This window comes from Molothrus aeneus, chromosome 19 (genome assembly GCF_037042795.1).
Source record: "Molothrus aeneus isolate 106 chromosome 19, BPBGC_Maene_1.0, whole genome shotgun sequence".
NCBI classification, from domain to species: Eukaryota; Metazoa; Chordata; class Aves; order Passeriformes; family Icteridae; genus Molothrus; species Molothrus aeneus.
The window spans coordinates 7,573,636-7,588,726 of record NC_089664.1 but is presented as its reverse complement, the minus strand read 5'-3'; the positions used below and the strand labels follow the sequence as shown (position 1 = coordinate 7,588,726).

The following is a 15,091-nucleotide window of genomic DNA, read 5'->3' as shown; positions in this document are numbered from 1 at the left end:
AAAAACTACATGAGACCCTAACTATGAACTTCCCTCAGAGATTAACAGAACAACTCATGTGAAATTAAACTGAGTTTAGCAGAATTGGATAAATAAAAGGGTTTGGGCAAGAAACAGTGCCAGTGTCAATCACTGTCACCCTGAACATTTTTTAATTATAATAAATCCAGGTTTTGTTAGGTTTGTTATTTATACAGGTGCTGGTAAGTGTAGTGCAGAATCCAGATTGTTTAGTTTAAATAAATGTTGCTGGAAAGTAATAATTTTTAAATGAATTTTCAATAAAAATACAAATTTCATCTTTTATGCTCTGTGCTACCCAGACCTTGATGCATGAGAACTTGCACGATCACCAGTTAATAAACAAAATTGAGTGTTTTAATTATTCTAATGAAGTGGATGAAGTAGAAAATGAAAATAGGCCACTCTAATAAGAGACAATCAGTTGGTGAGGATATAAAATTTTATGGACTAGATGGACTTTATGGAATTTAGTTGCAGATATAAAAGTGTTATGGCTGCTGTTCAGAAACATCTCTTGCAGCACGAGCATTTCTGCAGCTTGTCTAAATTAGAGCATTAGTTCTGTTTGATGTTTAATTTTAATTAGAGGACTCGTGACTGGGCTGAAATGTCTTGCTAGGAAATGTGTGGATTTCTCAGGGTTTTTCTTTTTTCCTGCCTGTAAAGCCCAAATTCTCCCTGAAACCACTGCAAAATCTCTGCTGTTATGGGTGGCAGCTGAAACAAGGCTCCATATAACCTCAAGGGTTCAAGATGAAAATGGGCTCCAAAACAGACATTCAAGGCAAGGCTTTAAGCCTTTTTTTGCCTTTTTTCCCCCCCTTCTCCCCACCCCTTTTCCTGCAGGAGCCAAGGCTGGTACAGGTGTGAAACGTGCCATTTCTGTGGGTTATGTTTTCAACTGCTCTTGTCTCTTCTGCACTCCTCTGGGCTAGTCAGAAACTTGTAGGAATGTGCTAGAGAAGGCTCATCCTGCCCTGCAGAGACACAAATTCAAGTTAACTCTGGTTTTCAAACTCTTTGTGTGGTTTTTATGTCAGTGCTGCCTCAACCATTTTTAACCCCAAGCTGCTTGAGCCAAACCTTTCTGGTGTCCATAAGTACCATAGATAAACTGAGTTAAATAGGTTGGGTTTTTTTACTGGCGATTTTCTGACCCTCATCAGTTTTTCAGCATCTAAAATAGGTTCTGAAGTCTCAATTTTGTCTGTGAAAGAAAATAAATAAGCATTTATAAGCTGTTTAGGATCCTCATTGTAACATTGCTGTAAAAATGCAAGATATCACGACTGCAGAGCCGTGTTCAATTTTCCTCTGACTTTGTCCTATTTATTTCCAGAACATGCTTGAAGAGCTATTAATTCATAAGCCAGATGATCCCATTGAGTTCATGATAAACCACTTAAAGCAAAACAATGATGATGGTAAGTGGAAATGGAGACACCAGAAATAGTTCAGCTCCTGATTTGTAAACAGCTGTTGGGAGCTGTGCTGCTCTTGGCAGGTGATGGATCAAACTTTTCAGCCTGAGTCTTGGGGAGGGGGGAAAGAAAAAAAAAAATGGTGAGCATTTTGGAATACTTATAGGCAAGATGCTTTTAATTTCTTTTTTTTTAGTGGGTAATCTAATAAGAAATGCACTTTAACAGTTCTAACAATGAAACCCTCTAAGGGAATAACAAAGAGTTCTGGTGTATCAATTATTAATGCCTTCCGTGCCCCATCTGATATTTCCTGTTGTCTTTAAGCTTGCTAATTACTCCTTTTGTCAGGTGTAAATTTGGGTTCCTATTCTACCTGGGCTGGCAGATTCTCTGCTTTTTGATTAGTTTGTTACTCTCTGCTGTTAATGAGTTCCACAGCTCAGTGGCATCTCAGCTGAAGGAACAGTGAGTGTGTCTGCTCCTCTGTGGAACAAAACCTGGTAAATTGAATGGGAAGTCTGTATTCTGCACAATAAAAGCATGTACCCTCAATCAAATTATTTGATTTACAAACTGTTCACCCTTAGGCAGATTATATTTGGATATGCACAAGTGAACTGTAATTTTTGTTCTGCGTGAGCTGTCAGGGAGAGCTGGTGTCATGGAGCTTTGATGTTTCTTTAAAACCAGAGTAAACCATTATGAAAGTTCTGCTGCAGCATCAATGAAATCATTATCACTGGAGGTGCTGTGAGCTCTTAGTGGTGCTGATCAGCTGGATGGTGATTGAAATGCTGCTAAATACGTTAAAGAAAAAAAAAATCAAATCCTGCAAATTGTGCCCAGCCTTTTCTAGTGCAGGCAGCCTGAATAATCAATCTGGTTTGTAGACCCATGGAAAATATGTGTAAGAATTTCCTGCAGTTTGATAGAATGCTGATAAAATTTCTTCACATTGGACTAATATTTGTCCTGAAGCCCCACAGTATTATTTTAACAGAATCAGGCAAGTTTCCATCTCATGACTTCAGTACTTAGAGGCTAAAGACAGAATTACAGCAGTTGTTTGTCAAGGGGAAAATGCTGTCTGCTTTTGGTCTGGAAAACCCTGTTAAGGAAGGAAAGGAACTCCAATTAAAATTAAAGCCTAAATGTTGTTTTAAAAATAAATTATATGGAAAATAATGTAACAGAAATGTGTAGCAGAGTTGATTTTACTTTTTGATCATGGCGGAAGGTGCTGACTATTTAGAAGAAAAAAAAACCCTTATTAGAGCCATCAGTAAAGTGATGAATTTTCATGATCTTGCCTTGCCTAGACAGTTTTAGCCCTAGAGAAAATTTCAAACAGAGATGTGTGGAAAAGAAGCATTGCATCTATCCCAGGTGTGAAGTTAGAAACCCTTTTTAATTAATATTAGGATCTAAAGTACTTTTAAAAATATAAACAAGTCTAATGGTGATTATAGCTTACAACTGCCTCGAAAATATTGTAGGTCAAATGTGTGGCAGAGTGTTTGTGCTTAGGGCTGTGTGCTATTGTTCTTTCATGTCTTCCTTCTAAAAACCTTCAAGGGCCACATAAAGACTGATAATTCTTTGATATTCAAAAAATGCAAGTTTTCTACATGGTGTCTTGGTTTGTGCTAATGAAAAAGGCTTTCAGGGTCTGGGTGGCATTTCTGTGAGCTCAAACCTCTGAAGGGAAAAGTTCTGCCTGAATGTTCAGTATGTACCCTGTGCTTCTCTTCTTTGACAAAGGATTTCTCTTACAACTTAAGCGGATTTTGTTGTATTAATATTAATAATAAAATCTCTTGGATTTATATCAAACTCTGTGAGTCCAGCTGTTGTTTTGTGTTATTCCAGGATTCAAATAGGAATAGGAGTAGGAACCCAAATTTACACCTGACAAAAGGAGTAATTTGTTGTTGCTAAAATTGTTGTTGAATGTTAAAACTTGCTTTACTTGGACGAGTAAATCCCGTAACATCTCATCAGACTAAATACAGAATTAAATCTGATTTTTTACCAAAAATTTTACCAGAATTTTCTGCCTTCATGTAGCTGCTGCTTTGGAGCTGCAGTATTAAATAGTGACTATTTGTTGCTTGGAGGGGTTAAACATTACACCCGTGGTGTCCTGGTGGTGCCCCTGTGTCACATGTTTGGGGAGAAGGCTTGAGAGGAGTCCTACAAGTGTGCAAATGAGAAAATCAGTGAATTACACTGCCCCATCTGCTGCCAGCCACTAAGCAGAGAGCAAACCAGATTTAGTACAAAGTGAGCATTTACAGTAGCCCTGGGCAATATTAAAGCATGAGATGGTGTATATAATGGTATGTTTCGTTTTTTATCAAACGTTTGTCCAAGAAAGCTGTGTATTAAAGCTTCAATACCTAAGGGCTTTCTTGTGAATTTTAAATCATGCTCCTAGTTAAACCTCAAAAGGATCTGTGGATGGAAAGGTTTTTTGATTTTCTTTGAAGTGGTTTGAAGAAGTTGATTAGTGTTGGCACCCAAGCACTCTTTTATGACGCTGTTTATAAATAATTCCTAAGTACCGGGCTGGAGTTTCAAGGTGTTAGATTTTAAAAAAACCCTAGGATTTAATCACATTACATTTGAAAGAAATTAGGTGATAAAAACAGCTGATGTATCCTTTTAAAGTATTTTTCTACATTGTGTACTAGTTCTGTTGCACTTGCAAGAACCAATAAGGGGGGAGTTGTTCTTAAAGCTTCCAAGTCAGATAACTTTGTAAAGATGAATCTGTAATTTGGGTTTCATGTACGTTTAAAAATTGCACCTGCCCAATAACTGTTAAGTGCATGGAAGGCCTCATGAAAATCCATTTCACATCCTTGCTTGTCTGCTCCCATCAGACACGATCTTCCTTGGTTACTGAGAGCTGAGGAGGTTTTTGGGTGAGTGGATCCCCTCTCTGCTCTGACCTGTGTTACTCCTAATAAATACTAACCAGTCCCTCCTGCACAGACTCTGATTTGGGGCTTTTTTTTTTCCCCCTGTGGTAGAGGGGGGAGAAACATCAAAGCTGTTAATATAAAATGACAGTTCAAGGGATTGCAGCCCAAGGTGTATTTATGGAAAAAGTTCCAAATACTTTCCTATGAGTGACTCCATTTCCTCCTGTTTGCCTTGCCTCTAATTCATTCCCAACAAAGCTCAGGGCAGTCATGCCCATTGTGTTGTGTGTGTGCACTGGATTAAGAATTCCTCAGAACTGGGATGCATTTTTTGCACCTTGCCCCCTCAGGGAAAGGAGAAGAACGTGCAGCAGAGAAACACAAGAAACAGAAATGAGGAAAATTACTTTAAATGGTGACTAGGAAAAATTGAAGGCTGCTGTCAAAAAGCATAGTGAGGGAGCTCTTCATTCTGCAGTATCTAAATCTTCTCTGAGCCCTGACACAACCTATTTAGGTGAAACTAAAAACTGAAATATCTTTTCATCACGAAGTGTGTTAGTTCCGAATCAATGTTTCAGGAATAAAAGTCAAACTCAGGTAAGGAAATGTTTATACCTTATGGTTCATCCACTAAACTCTCCATGTTTCAATGGATTGAGATACACATATCTCTCCAAGTGGCATGGTTAGAGTGTTAATCTCATTGACCATGGAGATTAAATGAGGACCCAGGTGGCACTGATTTTCTGTTCCCCCTTTTTTTCCCAGTGGAGCCCAATCCTGAAATCTCCACTGAGGCAGCTTTCCAGCTGAAATAATTGTTTCACGCTGGCTACATTGATATTATGCAATACAAGAGTGGGAAACTGGTGGGGATATTTTGCTGTTCTGCACCTTGACATTTGCATATCCTTGTTCCACAGCTCCAAGAATTTGTGTCCTTGGTCCTCCTGCTTCTGGGAAAACTACAGTTGTGAGTACCTTACCCTCAGTGTGGTAGCACGCCCCACTCACTCTCTTACTTTCTACTGAACTCAGCATTTTGGAGAATTTTATTCTGGGAAAAGAATTTTGAGATTTATCCAAGTGATAGATGAGCACAAGACAAATTAAAGGGCATCATTCCTGAGGGGTACACACCTGGGTGTTACAGGTTAAATGGATATTTTCAAGTGAGGTCTGTTAAGAACTCAGGTAATGAAACAATTGGAATGCAACAGAATTCTGCCTGCCTTGTTTTCCCAGCCTTTTAACAGGACTAATTAACCTGGGGGAAGTAAGTTAATTGCACATTTGTGGTGTTCCCTTGCTGTGAATTGCTCCATTTGCATGGTCAGTTGTCTCATGTCCACTGGCACCGTTAAATGCAAAGGTCAAAGTTGCATTTGAACCTCAGAAACGGCAGGTGATGCTGGTGAGGGCATGGTAGGAAGAATATTTCCTTCTTTAAATTCTGTGTTAAGGTACAGGAGATGAAAAAGTCGTTATTCAAAGCTGGATATTCTTGAATACCTTTATAAGAAACTACTTAAAGTTGCTTATATATGTCTGTGTACTTAAATGTATGGCTAAGGAAAACTCTGTCTTTCTGCAGCCTTCTGAAAAAAATTGCTTTATTTTCTTTCCAAATATTTCAACCTGTATTTTTTTTTTCTCCCCTCAGGCAATGTGGCTTTGTAAACATTTCAATGCCATACGTGTCTCTCAGGAGACTTTGTTATTCAAGGAAGTATTAAGGCAGACAGAGGAAGCAAAGGCATATAAAGAAAGAAACCAGGTGTGTAAGAGAATATAATAACAGTTGTTCTCGTGTCACAGGACAGGAATTATGTGGCATTCCCATGATTTCCACTGCTGGGTTGAGCAGATGAGAGTAAAGACTCTCTTCTCTCTGTGCTGTACATTGGTGTGTCAGGACACAGAGAAGGGGCAGGAGAGGGAGGCAATGCAAAGTAAAGGAAGTCTTGAAAATACCAACCTTGGAACAAGCAGCAGAACTGGGGGAAATCCAGGAATGCACAATCCAGTCTAGAAAAGCTTCATTCTATTATTAAACACAGTGTCTTCTATCTGGGCATGTTTGATAATCTCAATAAAATAAGCATTAATCTCTGAGGTCTCCTTTGGTACAAAATGCTCTGGAAAATATGTACACAAAGAACCTTTTTTTGATCTGACAGTGCTACTTAGTTGTGCATGCTTGATTTCTCTGTAGCATGACACAAATAACTTACTTGGTGCATTAACTCAAAAAGAGGATGACAATCCAGTCAGCTCCTGACAGCCCTGGAAGCTCTCAAGCTGAGGCAGGAGCAGCTGACTCAGATTGTTGAATTTTCCCCAATTCTGTGCACCTGAATTGCTCCAGTCAGATTTTTAAATCCATTCATTGTGGGCATCCTAACTGATGTTCACAAAACATTTTTTCCAGGTTCTATGACTCCCAGGATTAGTTGATCAGTAATGTAATTAATTGTCTTCTTATTAAAAATTAGTGACAGATTGGGAAAACATGTTGAAAGGTTATCTTGAATACAGAGAAGCATCTGATTCGTGCCTTTTTGGCTGATTCCTTTCTCCAGTGTCAAGGAATTCCATGAGAAATAGACTGGAAGAAGTCTGGTTTTTTGTGACTTTCTCTAACAAGTCCACTAGTTTGAGTTTATATTTTGTCCTTTATCACCCATTTTCATAAAAATTTAAGCAATTTCTTATCTGTAGGAATTCTACACCTCTGCTAAATCCAATTTAGAATTGGAATTGGCCAACAGATTTGTAATTTACTGAGGTGGCAGACAGTGTGATACGCAGATTAGGGTTTTTTCCTTAGAAAATTAGGCTAAAATAGGGTGGTGTTTATAAAATTGAATAAAATACTGGATAAGTAAATGAAGTTTGGAGATGCTTCAAGTAGCACACTTCAAGATCTGAGAGCAAAGAGTTCACTGAACTCCCTGAACTCACTGGCAAAAATGTTTGCATTTGGCTGGGATGATATGGAATTATTCTTACTGAGAATATGTACTTTGAAATCTTAGTTCTAATTATTAAAGATTGTTTTGATAGGTTCATAAATTTATACTTGGAGGGGGAGAGTTTAAAACAAAAATTCCCTTTGGTTTAATTACTGTAATTATTAACATATTTCAGACTATACAGATGCACTTTCAAGGGTGTCCTTTTGGGCTTATTTGATTTAAGAAGATGGATGGTGTGGAAGATGAAAGTCAAAAATGTCAAGGCTAATCAGGTAGTGAGGAGGGCCTGCAGAGCAGAGGCTGCTGGTGGTTCAGCACTGTGCAGTTTGCCTTTGGATTTGATCTTTACACCCTACGATGAGGTTTTCACTAAATAATTTCGTTCTTTTGTGTGGGTTTGTTTCTTTGAATATAGCTCCTAGAATTAGGAGGGAGCTCCTGGGTTCCTCTAGGAAACAATGAATGTTCAGGAACAGAACAAGAGCTTTTTCATGAGTTTGGATATAACCAGGGCATTAAAAGGTTGTAGTCCTGGCCAAAGCAATTTAATAAATGAAGAGGAAAAGCGGGAGCTAAGGCTGTGGTTTTTGGAGAGTCTGATGTGAAGATCATAAACACAATTTAATGTTGTTTCTCACTCCAAAGGCTGCTGTGGCTGCATTAACCCCAGAGGCAGAGGTCAGGCAGTTTGAGGTCACTTGGCCAATGTCACTGGATCTGGGCAAATGCTGCAAAAAGCTCTGCAAATGTTTGTTCACGTATTTTACCTACTCATTTTACCTAACTTCAGCCAAGCTTTCATCTCTTTTGTGTTCACCCATTAAAGCATTTGTCTTTTCCTGGCACAGGAAGCCATGGAAGGCACTTTAAAAATCCATTATTGCTCTCTGAAGCTCCATTTTTCAAGTTGGACAAGCGATCATTCACCCACACTACCTGGCCACTTACTAATGAGAACAGCTCAGGTAGTGAATTTTAAATACTGAGTGTTCAAAGCAAAATGTGATCATTCTGCATGTAAAAATACTCCAAAAAGAAGTCAGATATTTTTGAATATTCAGTAAATTGAAGAACCACAAGCTACCAATAAATATTCCATGAACAGAAAAAGAGGCTACATTTTTGGATAAATCATTGCAAATTATTCCCTCATCTCTAGTTATTATAATGTTAATAGGAAGCATCTTCAGGTTTTCCTATAGTGAAGTCTAATGATGAGCTATTGCATGTTTCACTTTTCCTGTTAACTGGTTAAAATAAGAAGTTGAAACAACTGTGGTAATTGTGGGTTTTGTGGGATGGGTGTGCTCTTCATGCTGCACTAAATTGCAGTTAAGGTGTTTGCATAGCACCTAATAACTTCAAACTGCTCCAGAGTTGTGTCACGTCCCTGTGCTTTTTAAAAAGAAATAAAATAGAAGAGAAAAATAAATCCAAGGCATCCTTAACTATGCATGGTCAGCATTTCAGTCTGTTCCAGGGTAAGCCACTCTGAAGGAACAAAAAGAAACCGTTCCAGGTTTGTGTATCCAAAAAAGACCAGCCTTTCATGTGTATTTATCTGAACAAACCAAGTCTAAACATTCATGATACTCAGGATTCTAAAGTAAATTTCTTCAAACTTGATTGCTGTTCTCTCCAAGGTGCCAATTTGGAGAAGCCGGAAATTTTTAGCTGAGGCTGTTTTCAGAGCAAATATATCCAAAACTTCCAAGAAAAATGCCTACTGAAAAAGCTGCCCTACAAAAAAAGTGTGGGAATTTTATGAAAGGGGAATGAAATACAACTCTGATTAGACCAGGCATGGAAATTGATGTTCCTGAAATAACATGGAATATTTAAAATGAATCATGAGTGGTACAGTTTTTCAGCAAATATGGAAATAGTGATTAAACCAGCGTGGGTAGAAAAGTGTTCTGAACCTGACCAAAATCCCACAGCATTTTTTCCTTTACCTGCTCTGAGTGTTGGGACAGCTCTGTGGGCAAGGTGTGGTTTGGCTGTTACCAAATGTGTGTCACTGTCCATTATTGCAGATTCCTGGGAAGTGCAATCCCATCTCCCAGGCTCACCATATATATTTATGTGTTTATGAGAGATAAATTATAAATTAGCTGCCTGATATGTACCAGATATCCTGATTTCTAGTGGAATAATTAGGCATTCTGCAAGCAGCCTATTGAAAATGATTTTGTAGGCCACTGCTCAGTGGGGGGAAAAACTGCCCAGGAAATGAGACTGGAATGGAGCCACAGAGAGCAGAAGGAGCTAAAACACTGAAATACCTGAATGTGTGTCCTTGGCTGGGTTTGTGCAGCAAACCCCACTCCAAAGGCAGCAGTGAGAACAGCACTGCACGGAGAGAAGGGAGGATAAATTTGGTGTAAATTGGTTTGGCAGGGCAGAGCAGAGCAGCCCCCAGCAGCGAGCAGCCTGCTTTGACATGACACATGAAAGGAGCAGGCAGGTCCTGGCTGTCCCTGGCAGCAGCATGGTGCCCCTTTGCAAGGTGACAGGGGCTGCAGGAGGCTCTGACAAAGCACCCTGGGGACCTGCTGGCTCTCAGCAAAACCAGCAATTTCCTTCCCTCCTGCTCTGCTACCTGCCCCAGTGCTGGCTGATGTGAGGAGAGGCACTGAGAGCCGGGGACAAAAGAGATAAACAAAAGCAAACCCTGCCTGCCCGGGCCACCTGGGCTCTGCTGTGTGTGCTGGAGCACTTTCTCCACCCTCCTTCCAAGTACCATTTCCACCACCCCTTGTGAAATTGTTTCATCGTCTAGTGAAGATGATTTTATGAAATCTTCCCACATCATCAGCCAGATTTTTCTCATTGTATGAATTGAAGTTCAAAGGAGTTGCTCCAAGGAATGTTTTTTCCAGATGCCATGAGTCCCAGGATTAGTTGATCATGTAATTATCAACTATGTATTATAGTTGATCAATGTAATTAATTGTCTCATTAAAAGACAATTGTCTAATTATTAACAATTAGTGGCAATTAGATTGGAAAAAAAAATGTAGATTGGAAAAAATATGTAGATTGGAAAAATATGTTGAAATATTATCTTGAATACAAACAAGCATCTGATTCCTGCCCTATCTACCTCTCCCAGCCTATAGAAATACTCATTTTTAGGTTTATACCCTTCAAAGTGATTAGCAAAAAGACATGAGAAGCCACAGGCTATGGAACTAAAGGGAACAGAGAGTCAAGCTCACATTGTTAAGTGAAAGATAATTTATTTTAACTGGGAGGTAGAGAATCTGATTGCAGGCTTGTTTTGTTTTTTCTGAGTATTCATTTACCAATAATGAGAGAAGAAATAAGGCATCTGTTGAAATTATTATTGGCTGTCATGAGCTGCATGGACAGAAGTTTAGACTTTGAGTTAAACTGGCTGACTCAGAGTTTAACCAAGTTCAGCATAAAATGAAAGCCTAAATTAACAGGATAGTGGAACAAATTCTTTCTAGAAGGAAAGGAGAGTATTGCTGATTTCTTGTTAGGAAATCAAATATAATGGAAGAAATGTTGAGGGGTGCTGACCATAGGAACTTTGTTCTTCTGTCACATAGCCATTACCTTCTTACAAAACATCTCTAGAGATGGGCAAAGCAGCAGTCACAGAACTAGTCACAGATGCAGTTTCCATCCCATTCCACAGTCCTGAGTTTAAAACGAAACCAAGTTCAACTGCAAAATACATTTTAAAAAAAGCTTTTGGATGTTGAGAGTTACTTGAAGCTATGAAACAAACCTCCTGAAAATCAGACTCTGTGTTGTTTGCTCAGTGTCTGAGGTTCTGTTTGTGTCACTGAGAGCTGGCAGGTCCCTGATGCTGAGCCCTCTGTCACTGGGGCAGTCAGGGGTCAGATCCTCGTGGTTAAAAGGATGATTTGTGGATGTGATGTTCTTCTGGATCCCTTTGCAGGTCTGATGTCCAATGTGTGTGTCAGTGTGCAGAACTTGGCACTGCTTTCTTGCCAGTGTGCAAAACCCCCATGGATATTCATGCTCTGTGCTCAGCTTCCCTTTAACACTGATTTTTGTGCCCTTATTAACTCTTGGTCATTAACTCATGTTAATGACCCGCGACTCGCGCAGAATTATTTATTTCTTTATTTCCAAGAAGACATCTCACTTCACCTTTAACCACAACAGTGCCTGCATGGTAAAATTCCTTTTGAACTCGATTGTGAATATTCAGCCCTTTTTTTTTCTGTTTTTTTTTTTTTGTTCTTTCTTTAGAAAATTCCCAACGCGCTTTGGGCCAATCTGATCCAGGAACGTCTGTCAAACGTGGACTGCATCAAACAAGTAAGAATTGCTCCTCAGAGGGCTGCTGGATAAGCACTTACACAACTCGTGCCTGGTATTTAGCATTCCAAGTCCTGAGCAGAGCAGGGAATGGGGGCAAATCATCGGGGCTCCCGAGCCAGTTGCTTTCTTGAACATCAGCGGAGGGAGTTTGGAGCTTTATTAACAGGATAAAGGGGAGGATGAGAGTATGCATATGCTAATCTTCCAGCACGGAGATGATCAAAGGCTGAACAAGCAGAGCTTTGTTGATTGCCTGGGGCAACTGGCAGAGATGGAGTGGACAAAAAAGATAAACAGAAAATAGATAGAAATCAATATTGTTAAGGTTTTTGGCTCTTCTTGAGGAAAAGAGTCTTAACGTTACTAATTTCAGTTTTATTTCCGGTTCTGTCTCTTTTTTCTCCCTGTGTTAGGAAACACTGCATTTGAATGTATTGTCTTCTGGGTAATAATTAATATTTTCACTCTTAGCTTGAATGGGTTTAGTTGTGTTCAGATCTGTGGCATACTGTGTTTCTTGCTCCATGTTTCATCATCTGGGAGACTGAAACAATGATTTTTTGATCCTTAAAAAGAAAAAGTAAAGGGATTTGCAGAAATCCTAAATAGTATCAACTTTTCTTCATAAAACACTGCAGACCTTACTCTATAATTGACCTATTAATGTTGACTTTGCAAAGTAGAATTAAACTTTGTGTTGCTGTTCACTGTGCTTGAATGATATGGGTCTGTCTGGTTTTCCTTGAAGGTCTTTTTAGCTGAGCTATTTTACTTCATTTTATCTCATTATAGTTACTTAGCACTCCAGATTATATATCTGGTAGAACTCAATATATTTTTTTTTTTATTTGTAATATATCCACATAGGACTTAGGCCCTTCAGCTGGCAGGAGAACCTGTTTAAAACCACACATGGTATACTGTCCTGTTCATTTGTGTGGTATTTTTAGTTCTTTTATAACAAGAGCTCTAAAACCTCTCAAAAATGCTAGTTTTTTCACATAGGTCTCTTTCCCTGATTAGAAGAACATATGCTTTCAGGAGGTACTTTTCCCAGTGTTTGTTAACGTGAGTTTTACTGTCAGTGTACAAGCAAAATCCATCACTCTCCACAGGCTGCATCCACCTTATTTTCCTTTTTTTTTTTTTCCCTGTGCTTTCTATAATTGTAGGCATGGCTTTAGTTCTCCTGTCAATAATGAGGGATGGGTCTCTCAGTGAGTTATTTTAAGTATTAGGTCATGTATGAGTAAGGTGACAAGGTGGTTAAAATGCTAACAGCTGCAAAGAGTCCTGCCTGCATTTTATGTTCCTGTTGTTGTCACCAGCAGCACTGAATCAGTGCTGGTTGTCTTACAGAACCAGAGGGGAAAAAATCCTTTATGAAGCTTCCCTGACATTCAGCAGGAATGGAGTGGATGTAATCAACCCAGCTGAGGTTTCATCTGGTTTTAGGAAAAACACATTATTTGTTTTTCAAAGGTTGTTAAAAAGGTTTACATTATTTTTACATTAATAGATACCATTTACAAATGTTTACATTAGTAGATAGATACCACAAATTATAATAGATAGATAGTGACCACAAATTATTTTCTCCTTTGAAAGGGGATCTGTGCATTTTATGTGTAATATTTTGTGTGTGTAACTCAAAGTAGAATTAATGCTGTAGGGTTTTTACATCACTGACCAGATTTATGCCATTTCTTTCAAAATATGAGTCAGCATGTTTTCACTGAAAATGTTCACAGATTAGGAGCAGCATGTTGGACCACAGTACCACCAGCTGTTTGTTTTATTTCTCCTTGTGGTGTCATTGCCTTGGCATTAATTGTGCAGCTTTCATCCCACTGACAGTAGGAATAGAGGATTTTTTGTGCTGTTGTTTTGACACTCACAGGTTTATAGATGTCACTGGCATTCTCTAAGGAGAACATTTTTATTGATCAACAGCTCTGCTGAGGCCCTGTGTTATGTGTTCTTGTAACACAAACCTAGTCAGGACTGTGAGGGATCAGGTGGGGAGGTCTTGCAGCACACACAGGAAACTTATTGCAGGCATTATGTTAGAGCCTGGCACTTGTGAGGCTGATACAGAGAATTTTCATCTTGCAGGGTTAGCACATCTTGGCTGCAGCCCCTCTGACTGCTGGGAATTCATGGAGTGGAGAGAGATTGCTCAGGATGTGTTTGAGAGAGAGCTGAGCCACCTTCCTGGATGGTTAGAATCTTTAAAAACAAGCTTAGGCCAGTGAGTCACACACAGAGTGGCAGAATGAGTTGAGACTGGTATTTTTTGTGGCTGCTTTTGAAAGGGAGGGCAAAGAGAACAATGGCTCTGTTTGGTATTACCTTGATTGGCTCTGTTTGGTATTACCTTGATTGGTTCTGTTGGGTTTTACCTTGATTGGTTCTGTTGGGTTTTACCTCGATTGGCTCTGTTGGTTTTTACCTCGATTGGCTCTGTTGGGTTTTACCTCGATTGGCTCTGTTGGGTTTTACCTCAATTGGTCCTGTTTGGTTTTTACCTCGATTGGTCCTGTTTGGTTTTACCTTGATTGGCTCTGTTTAGTTTTACCTCAATTGGTCCTGTTTGGTTTTTACCTCGATTGGTCCTGTTTAGTTTTACCTCAATTGGTCCTGTTTGGTTTTACCTCGATTGGTCCTGTTTGGTATTACCTTGATTGGCTCTGTTGGGTTTTACCTCAATTGGTCCTGTTTGGTTTTACCTCAGTTGGTTCTGTTGTGTTTTACCGTGGTAGCTAAAGGTAATAATGTTTTCTCTTTGAAAATCCCTGCAAAGAAAGTGATTTACAAAGATTTATCCAGGGAGAGAATCTGCCTGTTCACCACATTTTCTGTTTTCTGAGAAGAATGGAACTTGTTTTAAAACATCTTTACACCTTACTCCACTGACAGAACTAGGGCGCAATCCATGCCTGGATAGAAGGTTACTACTGTCAAGAACCAAAAAAAGATGGCTTCTTAAAGAAACAAATTCATCATGTGAAGTTCTTAATTACACTTTAATGACAGTCAGGAGGGCAAAAAAAGACCAATGTTTGCATAAAGCATGATAGGCATATTTTAAGTCAGGTCTTGCTCTGCTGTGCCTTCTTCCTCTTGCTCCGTTCCCAAGCCACACTCCCTTTCCACTCTTTTTTTTTTTTTTCCTTTTTTTTTTATTTTTTTTTATTTTATCTGTGACATCTGCTTGGAGCTTGTCCCTCCTGTGATAGCACACTACTTGCAGCTGTTCAGACCTCCAGCTCTGAGCTGTGCATGGGGTGCCCTGAGCATACGGCCTTTTTGATGTGTGATAAAACAGAACCGAGCCACTGGGGGTATGGAGAGGCAGTGCAGCAGAATATCAATAAACCTGTTCTGAACAAAGCTGCAGCTCTGTGCTGGA

The 15,091-nt window shown here is 39.3% G+C and overlaps 1 protein-coding gene across 4 annotated transcripts in view; it reads left to right on the top strand.

Annotated features, from left to right (window-relative positions):
* Positions 1-15,091, top strand: part of AK8 (adenylate kinase 8) — a 64,823-nt gene that overhangs the window by 1,046 nt on the left and 48,686 nt on the right. For 2 of the 4 annotated variants that reach the window (XM_066563037.1, XM_066563040.1), the window contains exons 2-5: positions 1,364-1,448; positions 5,302-5,351; positions 6,042-6,155; positions 11,608-11,676. In XM_066563037.1, coding sequence (XP_066419134.1) covers positions 1,364-1,448; positions 5,302-5,351; positions 6,042-6,155; positions 11,608-11,676 — 318 coding nt within the window. The remainder of the gene's footprint in view (positions 1-1,363; positions 1,449-5,301; positions 5,352-6,041; positions 6,156-11,607; positions 11,677-15,091) is intronic. The other 2 variants (XM_066563038.1, XM_066563039.1) reach the window with 2 other exon arrangements.